The 21,696-nt window shown below is 33.0% G+C and overlaps 1 protein-coding gene across 1 annotated transcript in view; it reads right to left on the minus strand.

The window, feature by feature from the left end:
• Positions 1 to 5,175: 5,175 nt before the first annotated feature.
• The window catches only part of LOC126886848 (5'-3' exoribonuclease 2 homolog), a 97,391-nt gene continuing 80,870 nt past the window's right edge, over positions 5,176 to 21,696 (minus strand). Inside the window, exon 13 of the mRNA XM_050653945.1 lies at positions 5,176 to 11,095. Within this exon, the coding sequence (XP_050509902.1) occupies positions 10,875 to 11,095 (221 nt within the window). The 3' untranslated portion in view covers positions 5,176 to 10,874. The remainder of the gene's footprint in view (positions 11,096 to 21,696) is intronic.

The following is a 21,696-nucleotide window of genomic DNA, read 5'->3' on the forward strand; positions in this document are numbered from 1 at the left end:
TTTTTTTCTTCTTAAAGTTCACCACATCCTGTGGAATATTCTAGAATTTATAAAATACTGAAATTAAAATCCAACTATAGAATCAGGTTTTCTTAACATTCTCTTTTTTGATTCAATTGCTTATGTTGGATAATAAAAAAGTTAGGTAATTTAACAACTAGCCATCGTCTTCACCAATACAGGGTGTTTCTAAATAAATGTGACAAACTTTAAGGGGTAATTCTGCATGACAAAATAATGACCGTTTGCTTTATAAACATATGTCCGCAAATGCTTCGTTTCCGGGATACGGGATGTTGAATTTTTTCTTACAAACTGACCATTTATTTATTGTTCTAACACCGGTAGAGATATGCAAATGAAATTTGGTAGATTTTAAGAGATAGTTATTGCGCATTTTTTGACATACAATTAAGAATTGTATATTCACCATTGGCGTGCATGCGGGTAATTATTATATTGGTAAAAGGGGGAGAAGTGTACTTTTGAAGTGTGTAAAATTAATAATTCTTAGCTGAGCGCTTTCGGCTTATAAAGCCATCTTCGGAGCTATGGTCAAAATACCACTATGAAGAGAGATGGGTTCCATTTATGATATGAAATACTTCTGTTTCTTATGTAGTTTTTTATTGGTTGGAAAAAACCTTGTCTGTCTGTTTAAAAAATTGTTCAATTTGCTGTTGGTTATTTTTGTATCCAGAAAAGTTAAACATCAAGAACGAGCACAAAGGACTTTCACACGAAAATTACATTATATATAAAACGAATATTTGATCATGGTAAGGTCAAAAAGACCTTACCATTTGAATACTGCGGTGTCAGATAGCAGAATTATCCCCCCCCCCCTGGACGCCCCTAGCCCGTTTACTGTGACGTGCAGTGTATTTAGCAACTTGATACCTCTGTAGTTTTCTGGTTGTCTCTTGTGATACTTATCATTGACCTCTTATAAAGCACCATATTTTTTTGTAAAACAAAAAAATCGTGCTCCAGCCGTTTAAGAATCATTCTCGGAGCTCGCTTTTAATTCGTCTTACTAGTGCATGTGTTTCGTTTCTTATCCTTTTGTAATTTTCGTATGCTTGTGCCTTGTTTGGCATGTACTTCAGGTAAGCTTTCTTCTTTTCATGTACAGAACCTTTTCTCTGTACAGAACCATGGAGTTTTTGACTTGTTTTTATTTATCTATCTTTCGTCTGCAGCGCCGCGCCAGGACGTGTTAGCGCCTGTGTGCAAAACAGTTAATGGCGCCCAAAAATACGCATTTTTTTTAATAAAAAATGAACAATAATTATTTATTGTAACCAAGCAAAAATAACTGAAAATTCTCATATATGCAACAAGAAAATAAAGTAAAATATAATTAAGTAAAAACAAATCTTTGGCGAACGACCTAAAAAACTAAAGATACAGGTAAACATGAAAATAAATATCTATTTCAGAAAAAAAAAGATCACTTTTCGCGCCTTCAGTTCGGAAAATATTTTTATCTACTCTATGTCATATTATGTATAAGTTTTTAGTTTGTGAAAACTGTCATTATAAATAGCAGTGCCTGAAGGATTTAAAGTGTGCGTGAAGTAACAATGTATTTTAAATGGGATTTACTTTTTCGCACTGTTTTAACCTTCGCGTTGTCATGGTGACAATCCTTAACTTTCGCGTTGTCATGGTGATGACAATATGAGCAATGAATTACAACAAAAGTTTTGACAGTTTTGTGGTTTGAAAGTAGTTAGAATTTTTAAATGTCAAAGTTCTAAAAATTGTAGAATAGAAATGAATTAAAGTGACGAAGAGTTACAGCTTTTTTTTATTTGTTTATCATAGATAAAATAATGTATGAAGCTGTGCGTGAAGTACTTTTTACGAACTTACGCGATTTATAGCACTCGCTCCGTTGTCGTTCGTGCTCTAAAAATCGCGTGCGTTCGCAAAAAGCATACTTCACGAACTGTTTCATAGATAACTATTATCTACTCTATGTCATATTATGTATAAGGTTTTAGTTTGTGAAAACTGTCATAGATAGCAGTGCGTGAAGGATTTAAAGTGTGCGTGAAGTAACAATGTATTTTAAATGGGATTTACTTTTTCGCACTGTTTTAACCTTCGCGTTGTCATGGTGACAATCCTTAACTTTCGCGATGTCATGGTGATGACAATATGAGCAATGAATTACAACAAAACTTTTGACAGTTTTGTGGTTTGAAAGTAGTTAGAATTTTTAAATGTCAAAGTTCTAAAAATTGTAGAATAGAAATGAATTAAAGTGACGAAGAGTTACAGCTTTTTTTTATTTGTTTATCATAGATAAAATAATGTATGAAGCTGTGCGTGAAGTACTTTTTACGAACTTACGCGATTTATAGCACTCGCTCCGTTGTCGCTCGTGCTCTAAAAATCGCGTGCGTTCGCAAAAAGCATACTTCACGAACTGTTTCATAGATAACTATTATCTACTCTATGTCATATTATGTATAAGTTTTTAGTTTGTGAAAACTGTCATAGATAGCAGTGCGTGAAGGATTTAAAGTGTGCGTGAAGTAACAATGTATTTTAAATGGGATTTACTTTTTCGCACTGTTTTAACCTTCGCGTTGTCATGGTGACAATCCTTAACTTTCGCGATGTCATGGTGATGACAATATGAGCAATGAATTACAACAAAACTTTTGACAGTTTTGTGGTTTGAAAGTAGTTAGAATTTTTAAATGTCAAAGTTCTAAAAATTGTAGAATAAAAATGAATTCCAGTGACGAAGAGTTACAGCTTTTTTTATTTGTTTATCGTAGATAAATTATTGTATGAAACTGTGCGTGAAGTACTTTTTGCGAACTTACGCGATTTATAGCACGAGCGACAACGGAGCGCGTGCTCTAAAAATCGCATACGTTCGCAAAAAGCATACTTTTTGTGAAACACGAACTGTTTCATAAATAACTATTATAACATGGTGAATATCATCTAATATTGACGATTCTATAGAGATGATAGATAAATTTGTCAACCGCCCTTGACTGATGGTCAATCTTAAATTATGTTTTATAAGTTTCAGTTTAGAAAGAGATCGTTCAGCAGTGCCAACAGATATGGGCAAAATGCGAAGAGCTATTGTTAAATTTGGGTAAACTTAAGTTAATTCAAGTATTATTCCAGTTCTCAATAGAAGTGTTATCCCAGAAATGCAGAGACGTCAATTGCGACATATACGCATGTCTGGTTTATTACGAGATAGCGTTTGATCGAGTACAGCACGCCAAAATAACGTAAATGCTAAAAGAAGCAAGAATTAACAACCAAAATCTGAAAATATTTAGATACATTTACTGGAATGAGACTGCAAACCTCAGAGTTGAAGGTGAACACACCCAGTATGTAAAAATCATGCGTGGAGTGAGGCAAGGCTGTATTTTGTACCCTCTAATTTTCAGTCTCTATTTTAAAAGAATATTTTTTATCGAAGCTTTGAACGAAACTGAAAAAGTAATTCTACTAAACGGAAGCAGAAGATATGTGCAGAAAATTGGAAGTTTTGAGATGTGGTTGTACCGTATAATTCTTAAAATCCCGTAGACTGACCGGGTCACAAATGAGGAGGGCCTCAGAAAAATAAAGAAGAACCGAGAGGTACTACTGACCACCTTCACATCTCGAAATTAGAATACTTTGTACACATTATGCGAAATGAATCCAGATATGGCCTCCAACAAGCCATCGTGCAAGGAAAAATATTTGGAGAGCAAGGTCCAGAAAGAAGGAAAATATCCTGTTTAAAAACCTCAGAACCTGGTTCAACACAACATCGGTGCAGTTTTGCCGCGCTGCAGCTAAGATAAAGATTGCCATGATGATCGCCAACATTTATCAAGGATAAGCACATCAAGAAGAAGAAACAGTTAATTCCTATAAAAGTATATATTTTAAAATTTTACAAACATCATTATTTAATTCTTTTAACAAAGGCTGCAGCTGTATAATTCATATAATGTTTCAACCAAATCGTCTCCCTCTATATCTAGATCCAAGATGATCATTAAATCTTAGTTTTTTCAAATTTCTATGCAAAAGTTGTAATTGTACTGTTGTTCAAATTATATACTACAAATTTAAAAGAATTAACATGATTTTCCAATATGAAAATCTTTCATTTACTGATATTAATGCTCGAGAACACAATAAAAAAAATTAACTTTGTATGACATTTTATGTTCATTGTTTTTGATTGAAAAATTGGGCTAACAAAGTTAACTTTCATCAGAACTTTATACCATATAGGTATGTAGACTGAGCAACTGATATGAATGTAAATGTTGATATTTTATCTATAAAGTATAATAAATTTCTGACAAATTTTTGTATAATGGCTTTAAAGCATCAATTCTACTGGACCAGCGTGTATTAGGTAAATGCTTTAATGCCAGACTTGCAAAGTGTTGTTTTATGATAATATCCCGTTTGGTAGAAGCTGAAAAAAATGGGTAAGTGTTATTTAGACCACCTAAAAAATTTGTGAAAACTTTAGTGGCGCTTCTTAATTGCTGGCGCCTGTGTGCGCCGCACACATTGCACACGTGGACGGCGCGGCCCTGTTCGTCTGGAGTCTAGAGCTTCTTTCTGAAGTCTAAGATGTTTACTATAATTTTTACTAGCTTTCCTTGCCTCCATCGCTTTGCTTAGTAAAAAAAAATTCTTCTAATAATATAATTTAATCTAACTCATTCATATGGCAATTATTAGATTGTTTTTACTAAGCAACATAATTTATTAATATTTTGTATTTTGACAACGACGTTCGAAATGGAAGTTAATAAAATCAGTTTTTAATTTTTTCGCATTTAGAATAATAAATTACTTAAACGCCACAAAGAAATAGCTTCAGAACACTATTTTAGGTGAAAAAATATGTTTTAAATACATATCCGTAAACTTATAAAAATAATAATCTATTCGTACCGCGTATGCATACATACGCATACCATATGTATTTCTGCATTTTTCTGCTATTATTTTTTGGTATAAATACTTTGTTGTCTAGTCCTGAAGATTTTCAACTTTTTTTCTAGTGTATTCTGCAATTTTATTTTTATGATTATCAGATATGATATTTCCACGCCGATGTTGCCTTATATTAACAATAATACAGCACCCCTTATGATTCCAATAAAACAGATATTTGAGACTATAATTTTTATTTATATTTTTATGACAAAAGATACTTTTGAGGTACAATACAAAAAGTTTTGTTTTATACACTTTATTTCCAAACACCTTGTAACAATTTGACAAACACATTAAATTACTGCTTCTTTCAACTCCTAACTTTTGTTGAAAAAAGTTCCTACCTTTTATCATTACAAATTAATTGCAATGCGTGGTTCATTCGAAGCACCAATGCAATACTGTACCAACGAAAAAAGTCTATTGTTTTGTTTTTAAGTCGCCCAAATCTTGCTATAAGCCGCCTCTACATATCGCACCTCCGCTCAAACAGTGTCACAAGTCAAAAAAGCAACGTATATAGAAAACAATGTTTAAAATTTGTGCTAGAACTTTTCCGGCTTTAGTTCAAAAACTATTAAAATTAGTGTAACTATTTTAGTCAGGTACAAAGGTTTTTGAAGCTCTACAAAATAGTGATTAATGCTGCAAAAAATTTAAAAAAACATATTTTTTTTTGAGTTGTGACACTATACAGATAAAATACCGAAACATTTACGAAATGTTATTTATCAAAAGTGGCTCTTGCAGTAGAGAACATAATATCATTATAATTATCTGGTTAACAGACTTATACTTTTTAATGATGTAACTTTAAATATAAGTACATAACAACATTAAACACAAAGTACTGAAAAAAAAAAGACAAATAAGTGATAAATGTGTCACTTTTCTTGAGCACATACGCAGATTGTTTTGAATAAAGTAATCACATCGTACCCTCAGTAATATAAGGGCTCAACTCAAAATTTGTGTTAATTGTGATTTTGAATGATATGGGCACAAAATGAAATTCTCTACCGGTTAGCATTGACAGAGGGAGAAAAAGAACATGAATGGTTCGGTAAATATATTTATGCCTCTCTCTCTCACTCTCCCCGGCCCCCTCTGGTTTTTACTGCTACAATGGAGCAATCAGTAACATGTCTTTCTATGACGAAAATCCTGGCTAGTTTGTGTTTTAACGTTTTGTATTATATAGAATACATTTTAGTTGAGCCGTTATATAATGCAAAATATAATAAATAAATAGGTCTAATTCATAATAGATCGTCATTTTGCATAAACAGTGACAGGGTATTAATAATATAAGGGATCAAACTTAAACAGTTCCTTATTTCTGTTATGTTTTTTTGTACTATATGGGACTAACTTGAAATGTAATTAATGGAATTTATTTATATTAATTTTTTTCTCATCGCTATTAATAGTGCAATTATCAAATAACAAATCTGCAAAATTTCTCATTTATAACTTAAATAATAAGCATGATATTTGAAAAAATAGCTGTAATTTTGGAAACCAGAATCTTTAAACGCGATTTTCCAAAAATCTACTTTTTTGAATTGTGCCTCTATATTACTGAGGGTGCGACATATACTGTCTTAACTCGACAAACGATGCTTTATACACATCTTAGATGGACAAATGCCTTCCACAAGTCGATATGTGACACTGTTTATGTTCGGTGCATCGTTGATTTTGGTTAATCATATAATGACTCAATAAAAAGATACTTTTAGTGTCATCTAATGACAAATCTTCTTTGTCCATCTGATGGACAAAGAAGATTTTAGAGTGGCGGCCAAGGGCAGACAAGCGAAGTCGTGGAAGACCCCCTACCAGATGGACCGACGAAATTAAAAGAATAGCGACAAACTGGATTGTAGCTGCGCAGGACAGAGAAGGGTGGAGACATCTTGAGGAGGCCTATGTCCGACAGTGGACAAATTTGGCTGTGTGATGATGATGATGATGAATGAGAAATACTTGAACTATAAACGTAACACGTTGTGAGATAAGATTTTGTAGTTTTATTAAACTGTTGGTGCAATAAAACCGTTTTTATTTTTTTTTGAGTTGTGACACTACATATTTGTAGAGGTGCGATATGTATTGGTTTCTCTAGTCAACTTGAAACAACTTTACAAGTTCGTTTAACACGTCATTACGAGCGCCATGTTTGGTACGCAAGTACACGCCTGTTAGCAATTTGCCGCTTAAAATTAACCAAATATTATTAAATTGTGTATATTCTATTTTCAAGTCTGAATTGATATTGTTGTTCTATTTTTTCCTTTTATGTGACGGGTTTTGAGAGTTTTTGGAACTGCGGCAAATTGCCGCGAGCGCGTGTAATGACGTGTTAAAGTTGACAAAAGCCTTAGAGATGGTCGCTTGTTCCTTACAATGTTTAAAATTCATGTGCAAGAAGCGATAGAAAACTGCAGATATATAGGCATTAACATTGGAGAAGACAGTTTTTATTCGCTGTGAACTTCGCTGGTATCGCCAACTAGCGGATTACTAGTGCAACTTCGGTTGGAAATTTGAATGAGAAAAGTATTACCAATAATAGCGAATAATTGTTTCAAACTCATTATTTAATTCTTACCGTGTAATATTTACAACGCAAAGAAGTAATTTATGATTCATTATGATTATTCTTTTAAGATTTTACTTACCATTTTAACGTTATACTGACTGCCAATATTAGTTTCCTTCTTTCGTACTTTCGATACTTTCATAATTATCGTGTAGATGGCGCTAGATTAATAGATTAATTATATTATAAAATGTTAAGAAACCAAATTTCAGTATTTTAAACGTATGTATATTTAAGGTAAAAATATATGCTACAGCTCTGGCCAACTAATATTTTTTCCTATTAATGTTTTTAATTTCAATGCTTTAAATTCATCCTTTTGACATTTATGTCAAATTTCCAACCGAAGTTCACCGACTTATCACTACTGGCGCTCACGAACTTTTAAATATCCCCTCTACCTTAGAGCTCACAGCAAATATAGACCTCGATTTTTGACCCTTCGCTTCGTTATCGATCATGCGCTATCCGTACACTAAACAGATACGAAGCAAATACGTTCGATAACGAAGCGACGGGTCATAAATCGAGGTCATGGTTTTTTTTTACTACAAGAATCAGGCTACATCAGTTATCGTTAAAATTTTCATAACATCAACCTTCATAGATTTAAACACATCTAAATATACGACACCCATACGGAATGATCGATCTTCTACAAGTGTCAACACGGTATTATAATAAGAAAAATATAATCGTGATTATATTGAGAATTTTAGAATTATACTGATTACATAATCAAAAACATTGTTTATTATTAATAATATAAATTTTATGAAATAACTGTTTTAATTTATACTAAGAAAAATAATAATATTTATTAAATAGATTAGACAATCATAGTGAAAGAGGGATATGTAGATTCTTTGTTTCCAAAGGATCTGGTTGAAAAGGAGAGGTGGATTTCATTACTAAGGTAAGAAAATATAGTGAAGAAAAAGTGGGGGGCAGCTTACAAATTATGCCACCACGAGAAGCACTGTCGACATGTCAATATCCCCTCCATGTCAACCCTCCTAGCGGATAGTGTATTCTTAAAAAGTTGATATTTGGAAAATTCCCGACACTTATTTACTATTCTAATGTTTTGGCAACGCTGTGGGGTTTTGACGTCAGAAATCTTGAATGACGTAAGCTTACTTTTACCTTATTTTTGTAGTAAAAAATCATACACGCTAATAATGACAAATTAAGCAAAAAAGTAGATTAAAACAAACCAAATTTGGATTGATGCATGAGTATATTGAAGAATCTCATATACAATATATATTTTGCATATCATGTATAGAGCTAGTTGTGTGGGGTGACAATGACGTAACCATATTTTTGTAGTAAAAACCATACACGTTCATAATGACAAATTAAGCAAAAAAACCGATTAAAACAAACCAAATTTGGATTGTTGCAGTATTGCACTGAAGAATCGTATATAAAATATATATTTTGCACCTCATATACAGAACTGCTTGTTCTGTAGAAAAGCTACTCTTGGAGACCAGCATTTCTGTGGCAAATATAAAAATATGTAACTGTATTAAAAATTACTTATCTGGTAGTATGTACGTTAAAACCAGTCGTGAAAAAAAAACCGGGTTAAAAAATCTTATTTTAAACATTGTACAAAGAGAAACTCACTAAAATGATCGTGTACACACGCACACCATTCACAATAATTTTATTTCATAACAAAATTAGAGATCTCAAACGTTCGTAACTATTATACAGCATGTTTAGTTTCAAATTAGATATACGACCTATAAATGGCAACACTGTACGCCGTCGAGTAAGAGACGGTCCCCACCTTAGAATATAAAAAAACAGGAAGGAGTCTTTCATATATCAACAACACCTTAAATTTCTAGCAGAACCGGCCATCTTGAACGTCTGTGGATGACTCATAAGTTTTTGTCAACGAGGTAGAAGGTGTTTGTGTATTGGATCAGCTGTGTGCATAGGCGTACCATCTGGTAAAGCTCCTGTATATGCAATCAATTAACTGAAGTTATTTAGTATAAAAAAATGTTATTTAACTGACTTTTCAACAAAATATTATATTAATACGTATTTTCTCTTGATCTGTAGCTGTTTGTTTAACATCAAAGATGTAATAAAATCGTTAAGAATTTCTTTTCTTCCCTCTTTCAAAGGTACGTCACTGGAGATAGAAAGCAAACCTGACAGCTCATCGGCATTTGCAACCTCCTTCCTGGCTCGTAGTCATTTCGCATTGTACTCCTTCCTGATTTATTTTATATTCTAAGGTCCCCACTTCCCACGCTAGTGCGCCTGACTGTCACGGTTCTTAACTTACAACGGATGCCTACTCCGACTGGGATGGGGACATTTAAATGCTTGACTTACGTCACAAGAGTACTCAAACTCATTTTTATCACAGTTTGTTGTGGTAATGATCTTCGATCTTTGAGTGTATACTGTGTATTATTGGTGTTATTATTTATCTTATATATCCTAGTTTACTCTATATTTTTGTATTTGAAATTTTGGTGTTGTTTCCCGTAAAAACATATTTTGAATTATCCATGAAAAGTTATTTATTATAGTTGTACATCGTACCTATTGCAGGAGCTTAAATAAGAATATAGATTTATAAGGTAGGTTAAAACGTTAAAAATTTTATTATGTATTAACGTAATAATAAAGTTTATGACATTTTAGAATGGCAGGTACAGGCTGTAGTGTGGAATAGGTACCTATTATTTAAATTCTTACAATAAATTATACAAGTAATTCTGATTCTCTAAGTAAGGTTTGATGGAAATTCAGTATAAGCGACAAATTTTCAGTGTAGAATGGAGATTGAAGACGTAGATTTCCGTAAATCTTGCAATAACCGCTGGATAAACGTGAACAACCGTTCCTGATAAATTTTGAATACCAATCCAACCAAATATCAACAGATTTTCATAATTAGGCATTATAATCCACTAAATATCTTTATTTCATAACTATATTTACTATTCTCCATACATTAGACATAAAAATACCGATTAATCATATTACGATTCAAATTACTGTACTCTCGTGACGTAATGGCGGGCTTAATGTTCATTGGTTAGTCGGAGTAGGCAACCGTTGTAAGTTTAAGAACCGTGCCTGATTGTCGCCGATTTTAATTCCGTTGCTCCGTCCTACGCTGTCATTCAGCGACTAAACATCGCTTCATTCGCTTATATCTAATCGAAAACTAAACGTATTGTATTAGAACCCGAAGGTTCGTATATAGTGGACCTTTTTTGTAAATTGCAATTCATCTTCTGGAATATCTGTTTCCCGTTTCGTATCTATCCCTGTAGGGCCCTGGAGGTCTTCCCTGTCGATCCCGATCCCGATTGTAAGACCTGTCTTGGTTTCCGTATTGGTTGTGGTTGCCGCGGTTGCCGTAACTGCTCTGATTTCCGTAGTTGTTGCTATAATTGCTGTTGTATGAATGTTGGTAGTTATTATAACCTTGTCTCTGATTTCTGTAATCTGAAAAAAGAAACAACCGTTAAAACTATTAAACTGATAAATCAATTTGACACATTATAGTAATACATAAAATGGGGGCGAAAGATTTATGTAGCAACTATCGCACAATTGCTGTAATTGCGCACTGCAGTAAGATACTTTTACATATGAGGAGCTGAGTATCAAAGACGGACTACTCCATTTTGTACTTTTTTCAGGAAAGCTGAAAAACTGAGCGCCTTATATTCTCTGCATCCAATTGTGATTTTTTTTATGAATATACTTCTAGCGTCTCTGAATAGTTCTGAATAACGAAAATGTAAATATATTTATGGTTTATTCCCTAAAATCAATAAAGAAAATGGAGTTGGCCGATTTTGCAACCAGCTCTGGAGCTGTCGGTTTTTGAACCCAATGTTGACCATTTTTGTCAAATAATCTCTTCCTGGCTTAATTTTTAGGTGCTTCAACTACGTTCACTTGCAATTTTCGGAAAAATAACTCGAAAATATTTAAAAAACACACAAAAACGGTAAAAAATAACGTCGTAAACTGTTGCAAACTTAAAACGCAATGCCCACTCTCAGTAGGTTTACTCTAGTGCGCATGACAACGTGACAGAAATACTACCATTCGATTGGCTGTAACGGAGTAGTCCGATTCTGCTACAAAATCAAGTTGGAGCTGTCCGTTTCTGAAACTGATGCTCGTTTTAAAATGCAATTTTTTGCATTTTCTAGCCGCTTTTGAAACTAAATCAATTCAGATTTGGATTCCTCGGAAAAAATCCTATAAGCCTGTACCTTTAACTCAATTTTGAAAAAAATGGAGTTGTCCGTCTTTGATACTGAGCTCCTCATATAATTCTAGAGACGATAAAACCATTTTCAACGAAAAATTTTCGTTTATAAATCCGCAAAGTCTGTGTGTTATTGCGTCGCCGCTCCTGCAATACTTAGAGTAGATTTATCGATGGATTCTTATGTAGTTTTGTCTTCTGAATCCAAATCTGAAAACGGCATTTCGATATCTCTAACCGTCTTCGAGATAATCAACCTCAAAGTCTAAAATGTGACGTCACAATCCTTTTATTTTCCGCCGACACACTAAACGTCAGCTGAAATCGTTTATAGTAAGTAGGCTAGTTTTTTTAATCTGAATTTGTTAAGCAAAGCATAGGTTATTTACATTTGAGTTTGACATTTCGTGAATGTCAAACTAAATTTTAAATTAAGTATTAATAAAATATCAATGACATTTGATAGTGAATTTAATTATTATATAAAATAAATAAGATGTTCAAAAATACAATTTGAGTATATTTTGAAAGCAATAATTTACTAATAACTTTACAAAGGTTTATAGGAGTATACGGCCTCCACTTTAATGGGACTACCTAATGATAAATGGACTGTTCCATTATACAATGAAAATTGTTATTATAGTCGGTTCGCTAAACTCAGACACAACTGGCTGGTGATTTTAGTAGGTGTTTTTTTTGTTTTTTGCCAATTTTGGCAAAATGGGCAAAATTACTAATTATTTAGTAATTATTAACTATTTAGTAATTATTTTATGTGTCGAATTGTCAAAATTACTGACTAAAATCACTAGCCAGTTGTGTCTGAGTTTAGCGAACCGAATATATGAAATGCTTTTTGGAATAAAAAATTATGGTCTTCTATGTGCAATTACATCCTTCTAATGGAAAAAAATATTTGAAGATTTTTCTCAAATTATGGATACCAACAACATTTTCATTTCTTTTATTTTTAATTTGACGAAGAAAAGTTATTCTTCATAAAAAGCTCTTCATGGTCTAAGATTTATGATGCAACCATCATATATCAAATTTTAGTAATTTTATATGAGGTATATAAAAAATATGATTTCGATTTTATACTTAACGACAGATAGTCGTGTAGTGCCAGTGAATCCAGTATCCAGCGGCACGTACATAACGGTAAATAATATAGATAGGAATTTTTACCTATATAGATACAATACATAGGTAAGCGTCTGGTTGGTATTATTTTATTGTGAGGACAAAAATTTCAATAGACTTTGTGAGGACTTTGTCAAAGTGCCGAGAAATAGACCCTATTGTAAAATGCATTATTATAAATGTACTCCATTATAAAAATTAAATCATAAATGTTTCATCGAGAATATCTAAAATTTGTTGTTAATAATTTAAAGACATAAACGTAGATATAATATGTATATTCGTGTTTTATTAATGATTATTTAAATATGTATAGATAATAATATAATCGGTATAAAATAAAATCAGTTTTTAGACGGATGTTTTAAATATTGAAAGATGAAAATTGAGCCTAATAACAATAATAATAATTGTTCACTAATTAAATTGTATTTATTAACAAAATAGGTAATCTTTTTCTCATGGGCATCTTTCAGTGCGTCACAGTTTTTTGATTCCTTTCTAACGCATTAAATTGTATGTGACAGAAAAAAGGTCTGTGTCTGTTGTCTGTGATTACAGACATTTATAACATGTATTCTAGTTGTCGATAGATGGCGCTATAATCGAAAAAAAACTTATTTATGAATTATATAATATATCTACGAATATAACCTGTACAATTTATAAGACTATACAAATCAAAGAAAATACCATTTTATAAATGGAATAAACACAATTGATTTGTTTTTATGCAAATTGCAAATAAAATGTGACAACTGTCAGATTTAACTAAAATTTCATGTTAGAATAAATGTTATAAATGTGTATTATCACGGATTTACCTTTCTTTCTATCATTTGTGACGCACTGAAAAATGCCTATGAAAAGGACTCTATATATTTTTATACAACATATATTGCTACTGGACTAGAATCCTTAATATAAACCAAGCATTTAATTTAATAAACAAAAATGATCAGTGCGAACAAAAACAACATTTATGTAATTTAATGTTTTGTATTTTGATGAACTTGTATGAAGAAAAATTTGGAAGTAGGCCGCAAGAAAGGCTGAGAGAAACAAATCACATGGGGGAACAATTAAGAGAGATTTCAAGAGAAGAACTGGTAGAAGTGATACGAAAATTAAAAGTAGGTAAAGCTCCAGGCTCCAGGGGAGGATGAAATTCCACCAGAAATGATCAAATCTTTAGGAGAGAAAGGGAAAGACTGGCTGTGGACAATATGCAAAGATGCATGGAAGGAGAAAAGATCCCAAAAGATCCGAAACGCCCGAAAAGGGCGAGGAAACTCTATGTCACTGACATGCGGAAATAATTAAAAAAATTATTTTGGTCATTTCTTAAATCTCCAAAAAGTGTATGATATAAACCTACTTCTCTTCTTCGATTGATTGGATGCACCCAATATAGGCGATTACGTCTCTGTTTTTGAAGTTATACTTCTTTACGCGCGATATGAGGGTGAATTTTTATATGTTAAAACCTATGATCCGGGCGCATGCGCATTATAACTTTGTTCTGATTGGATGTTCAAATGGCATGTCAAAAATTATCCAATATGGCAGCTGTAGCACAGCTGTGGTGTGGACGGTTGACGGTTTGGTTATGTAATGTATGGTTGTTGCGTGTTAAAATTTGTGGGAAGAGAAACAACAAAGGTTAGTTAATAGTTATACTGCCTTTTTGAAGTTATACTTCTTTAGGCGCGATTTCATTGAGGATGAAATTTTAGTAATCTGCGCACACAGGCAGTATGGAGTTCGTTACTAAATGTTTTAATTTATGTATTTATCAGTCCAGAAAAGGTGTGAAAAGAATATATTAGTGTTTTTAAATATATTTTTCCACAAACGTATTAAAAATGCAATTTATAGCACTCCATAGTAGCGTTAAAAATGCTACTTTAAAGCACCGGTGCTTTAAACATTTTAAGGCACTGCAGTTAAAAGTGAATTGTCAAACTGTGAAACGTCAAAATATTTATATTTCATTTAGTAACAATAATAGATATTAATAATACCTATTTACGAATGTTTCTTATAAAATTTAGGAATATATTAATTTTATAATACATTTAAGTATGTAGTAATTTTCTTTACAATTTTTATTTACCAATTTGTTTTGTTTATACCTAATATCGCCGTTGTCTAGCAAGTCTCTGCGTAGATTAGCGTTATGTGTATTTAGCTACGGACCCGTTAGTACTTGGTTCGATTCCCACATAAGGAATTTTTTTTTGTTTATTATTAAAGATTATTGACATCTTAGACTATTATTATATGGACTTATAAATGATTAAAAATAATTAAAATAATTAATCGGGATGTTGCCCAACTATTTACCGGGTTGCAAATTTATAATAATTGCTTATTTCAAAATGCACTTTTGAAATGAATTTCTCTTATGCACAAATGCAATTTCAGATTTCTTATTCATTACAATAGTTCACAAAATTTCCTGACATTCTCACGAATCCAACGCACCAAACTGCATTAAAATCCGTCTTACTGTGCCAAAAATCGAGAGTAAGGCCTTTTTTTGTGCTTCAATGCCTCGACTAATTCGGCCAGAGATCGAGAGGTCGTGAGTTCGAATCCAGTGCAATCCTATACTTTTTTTTATTTTTTTGAAAGCGGTAAGCACAAAATTAGTGTGGTGTTTAAAAAAAATTAAAACAAACTGTTTAAAGTATATTTATTTTTAAGAAATCATATAATAGAAGTATAACTTCTTACGTGCGTACAAAGTACACACACATTCTTTTTTTTTGTTACGGCGATAAATTAACCATAAAGCCAAAATTTTTGCCCGATTCATTCTACGCCCTGTGCTTTCTACGACAATAAGATGAATACTGTCGTAAAGTGTGAAAGTCCGATGAGCACGACAAACGGTCATACGACCGTTTGTCGTGACGACCAAAGTCGTAAAGTGTGAAATAGGCGTTAGGTAAAAATGGTCAGTGGAAAATAGGTAAGGTTTAGGTAGGGAGAGGGGGTACAGAAAAACTTTACAATGCATTATATGGGGGGGGGGCGGAGAGGGTAAAAATCTTCAAAAATTGAATTATGTAATACCTGAACGTCCCTGATGAAGATAATGAAAAAGATAGATAATTTGTAAAAATCAAGAAACTTAACTACAGTCGGAAAAATAAAAGAATGCCCATGAACGATCACATCAATCACTTATTTTGTATTTGCTGTCTTCTTCTATAAATAACAAACGTTTGTAATAGAAAAAGACAGCAAATACAAAATAAGTGATTGATGTGATCGTTCATGGGTATTCTTTGAGTTTTCCGACTGTAATAATGATAATAAAATGATCTCATACTATTTTTCCATTAATTCAATCCTTCACCTTAGTACCTCTGGTAAATCGTCATTTTCCTATAATAATTGCAATCAAACATACAATATAAAAGGGCCAAAGCGCTAAAGGTCACGTGCCCTCGGCGGACGCGTGTCCTCAATCAACTATTAAAACAAACAAACGACGCTACGAGGACGTCGCTGACGTTCGACGTCGCTTCCGCCCCCCGTCAAAACACGTCAGTGACATACGGCCGAGTCTACGTTTTGAAGGGATTAAGTGTCAAATTAATATGACGTTATCGCCGAATTTATAATGCCAACTTTATTAAAATATTTTGATTCGAAAGGACAGTCCAAACAATGTAAGCACAGAAGTTATCCGCTATAAAATGAGAAAAAACGGTTTTGTCAGCAGGGAAGTAGTTATGGCACTTATCTTTTTTTATTTCGAATCTCGGCCTGCTAGTTAAAAAATAATAATAAGTAAGTACTGAGTATTATGCCTTTCCATCAGAATGATACAAAATGCTGTTCCATGAAATATAAAAAAAAAACAAGCAAACGTACGAAGAAAAATCCAACGAATAACTACACACACCCAAACTTATATGGAATCATCTGATACTTCCTATTATTTCGTGCGAATTTAAAAAAACGAACACACGAAGTCAAACATAATTTACAGTTGAGTCCGTGAATCTTTACCCGTGCGTCATCATTTAAAGCATACGAAAAAGTCAATGCAAGAGAAAGTCGCCAAAAAGGAATAACGGCTCGCCACGATCGTTTAATTGTCCAATCAGCTGGAAAACACCCAACCATTTCTCACCTGCAGCTCAAAAGGCAGCTTTTGGAAGCTACAGGTGTAACTTTTTCAGTTGAAACGATAAGAAGAGTTCGTGCCAAGAAGTATACAGCAGGACAGTTACGAGTTCCCGAGTTATCCAGGCAGCATAAGATTGGTCGCCTAAATTGGTGTCTTCACCACCAAAACTGGAACATTGGGAATTGACAAAATGTGCTATTTTCAGAAAACGTAAGGATTGGTGTAAAATCAGATAACCCATGAAATCGTGTACTTAGAGGTCGAAGAAGACAAGCAAGAACGAAAACTGTCAGATCTGTTCACAAATATACAAGGGGAAGTATAATGTTCTGGAGAGGAATTGGGATCCGTAAAAATACTCCTTTAATTTTCATCCAATCAACTTTAACCGCTCAAGGTATGTTGATAACCTGTAGTTAGGCTCTGGAGAGATGCAACAAGAGAAAATTTAATATTCAAGCATGATAATGGACCTCCACATACCATTAGAGTGACTAGAGACATCATTGCATGCAGCAGAAGGTATCCCTTGTTTGGAGTGGACTGCTTGCTCACCCGAGCTTAACCCTACAGAGTATATAGAAATTTGATTAGGAGCGTGCCCACGCAAATTAAGGCTTGCATAGGACTAGAGGTGATAACACTGACTACCAAAAAAAAAAAATAAAAAAGATAAATAAAAACAATTTAAACATTATTAGTTTTACATTGAAATTTTTTATTCTATTGACTTTAACAACAACTAGATTTAATTTGTTTGTTAAATACTTTATTGTTTTATTTAATTGTTGCGTATTTGTTATTAAATTGCTTTAAAATGTTTGATTTGTGTGTCCGTTTTTTTGTAATACGCGCGAAATAATAAGAAATATCAGATGATTCCATATAAATTTGGGTGTGTGTACTTCTTGGCACGAACTCTTCTTCTTATCGTTTCAACTGAAAAAAAGTTACGCCTGTAGCTTCCAACAGCTGCCTTTTGAGCTGCAGGTGAGAAATGGTTGGGTGTTTTCCAGCTGATTGGACAATTAAACGATCGTGACAAGCCGTTATTACTTTTTGGCGACTTTCCCTTGCTTTATTTTTAAGCTTTCCTAGTTCCTGTTACTTAGCATAGGTTTTGGACAGAACGCCCTGTGTTACTCATAGCTCTACAGCTATGTCCCTATGAGAACATTACTTTCTCCACAAGACCTATATCTTTCCCCGTTGTAAGTTCTATAACCCCACATGAGGCATATTTGCTTTTTGGACGCAAAAGCTAGTTTATTTATTTTTCTTCAATTTGCAACTTAAGCAAATAACCTACACCGTACCGAGCTGTACTATCTGATGGTCTTATTGATTTGTTTATTTTCAATAAAAACCTTTATTCTTCGCAACAATAACAAGTTTTTTCAGAAGAAACAAAATATTTCTGTGACATACATACAGAGGCACAGAAAGCTGGAAATTGATAAATTTGATAAAAGAAAAGAATAAAGACATAGTACAGAGCATAAAACCTGAAGACTGGGAAGAGTATTTCAAAGAATTTGTAGTAGAAAATAGAGTCAAATTTCAAGAACCTGGAAACCAAAACCTATTTAGATTTGCATTACTAGGCTCGCCAATTAATTAACAACAGAAGAAATTAAAATTGTATGTGAACAGGTAAAGAGAAGCAAAGCACCTGGACCAGGGGATATACCTGGAGAATTGTTTAAGTACGGAACGAACAAATTATACGAACATATTCGGCAACTCTTTCAATAATGCATAAACACAACAGAAATCCCTATGGAATGGAAAACATCATAATATCTCAGTACCTACTGTACATAGAAAAGGAGATAAAAACAATTGTGAAAATTACCTGGCATAGTAGAATATATGAGTATCTGTTAGTAGAATATATGAGAAGGTTTTGAAGAATGGAATGAAGAAAGAATATTAGATTCAGAAGATCAACCAGGTTTTTCTGCGGTTCGATCCCCATTTTGTTTAACGCACATATAGAAAAAAAGATGGCACAGAATAAAGAAATTCATATGTTGTTTGTCGACCTACGGAAAGCCTACGATAGCGTTCCACTGAAAAAGCAGGGACACAAGTAACAACAGGATTTGTAACATTAAAGGAATTGAAAGAAGGATGCTGCCTGATATTCTAGTCCAGGGGTCACCAATTAGCGGACCGCGGTCCGCATCCGGACCGTGAACTACTTTTGTGCGGACCGTCATTAAATTCAGAATATAGCGTTTGGCAATTTTGAAAATGTTTGGCTATGAAATTGTATGTTATGTTTGACTCAACTTATGTGTGCGAAGCCGCTTTATCAAGAATGAACTTTATTGAAAATCGGTACAGATCTCAGCTAACAGATGAATATCTCAACTCCCCAATGAGAATCAGTTGCACCAAACTCACTCCAAACTTCAGACATATTGTACATAATAAAAAATGTCATTTTTATCACTGATAATTTAATTTTGTAAAGAATGACAAATTTTCTGATTCGTTTTTTTTTTGTGGATTCCTGTTCAAAAATGTCCCCTTAAACAAATCAGAAGGGGCCCGGGATGCCGGGCAAAACAATATTTTTATACAAATTCGAAATTACCTCTTAGACCCGAAAATTGTATTTAAAAAAGATCTCTTGTCATTTTTTTTTCGAAAGTTGATGGTTTTCGAGTTAAAAGCGATTTAAAATCTGAAAAATGTGAAAATACCTATTACGGATTTTCGAGGTTTGAAAACTCATATGTAAATTATTAGTTTTCAGGTTGCAAAATGCCTAAATTGAAGTTTATAAATTCAATTTCAAGATTCTAACGAGTAATCGGGACTTACTTCAATATAGACGGTTGTTTTTTAATTGTTAATTATGCGAGTCCACTCGACTTTTAAGTCGCTGCACATCGCAATTTATGGTGCGTCTCTGTCACACTTATTATACATATTATACGTACTTATGCAAAAAATGTCCAACAAATACTTCACATTTATAAAAATTTTATAATTTATTATTAACATATTTTTTTCTTAATGATTTATTTATTTATTCAATTAATTATTGCCAACGTGCTAATTAAATACGCCAATAAAAACAAACGGTCGAAATTGAAATAAACCCCGATAACTCATCAGAATCTTGAAATTGAATGTTTAAACTTCATTGTACACATTAACTTTCAAGCTTCGAAAATGCTTATTTTCGCATTTTTCAGTTTATAAATCGCTTAAAACTTGAAATCTATCAAGTTTTGAGAAAAATTACAGAAAATCTTTTTTGTTTAAGATGACCCAAAAATGCTAAAAACATATTGTCGGGAGCAAAAAGGTGATGTTTTGGATTTAATAAAAAAACTGAAACAATATCTGCCTAAAAATTTCGCACTGCCCTGGAACAACCAGACAGGTAGTGTTAACTCCGGACCCCGGAAGTGTCATAGGTTTTCGAAACGGACCCTCAGGAAATATAAATGGTGACCCCTGTTCTAGCCTATCGTGCCAGATTTTATGAAAAGCCTGGGTAACATCCAGAAACACTGCCGAACATACTTTTTTCCTCTAGAGCTTTTGCTAGTTGATCAGTGATATGCGGACCTCTAATGTTTTGAATAATGTGGACCTTATTATTTCTAACCCCAAATTTAGAGTTTTTCAAACAATTCTGAAATCATTTGCAGCAACGATTGTCACATTGATCGATATTATATTACCTTATTTGATGGTTGTCCAGGTTGTGTTATCAGTAGTAATTGCACAAGAGCTCTGAAATTCTATATTAATTTCAGAGGTCGAGTGCAATTTGTTGCGATTATTTCATGAATAAAACTGTTCAAAACCAAAATTTTATTGTAATTTATTTATGTAAGTACCATTAAACACACAGTTTTTATAAATATTTGACGATTGAAAGTCATCACTTTTATAATTTTTAAAACATTAATTGTCATTAATGTCACTGAATGTATTTTTTCGTAGCAACGAAGGGCATCTGACATAATATACTTAACGATGGGAGATTATCAAAAATTATCGATTTAATTCAGATTTCTGTAGCTTTCTATTGGTCAGAATCTCCTATGAATGAAATAATCATAGTTATTTCCGCTACATTTCATCATCTTGGGAAGTATTTAAGGGGGGAGTATGGTTTGAAATATTTAATTTTTTTTATTATTTCAAATAAAAGTGCATACTTTCAAGAATAAACTCTGAAAATTTCAAAATAATCTGAGTAAAATTACCAGAGATACAGGGTGTTGAATATCCCTACCTTCGACTCGCTTTGCCGCGACTTCTCGCCAGCACGCTTGAGCGTAGTGAGAAACGTTAAACAACTGTTCGCCTTCTCTTTTGTAGATTACTCCTCGATTCAAAAAACATATTCCAATGTGCATAACTTTACGATTTGGCAGACAAATAAGAAGATGAAGATGCGGTTGTCAAAACTTTAAACGCATTTTTCTCAAAACTGCTTTTTCAAATGCGGTGGACATTGTAACTGAAAAACTACTCGGCCGATCTACCTGATATTTTGCA

The sequence above is a fragment of the Diabrotica virgifera genome, chromosome 6, assembly GCF_917563875.1.
Source record: "Diabrotica virgifera virgifera chromosome 6, PGI_DIABVI_V3a".
In the NCBI taxonomy this organism is placed as follows: Eukaryota; Metazoa; Arthropoda; class Insecta; order Coleoptera; family Chrysomelidae; genus Diabrotica; species Diabrotica virgifera.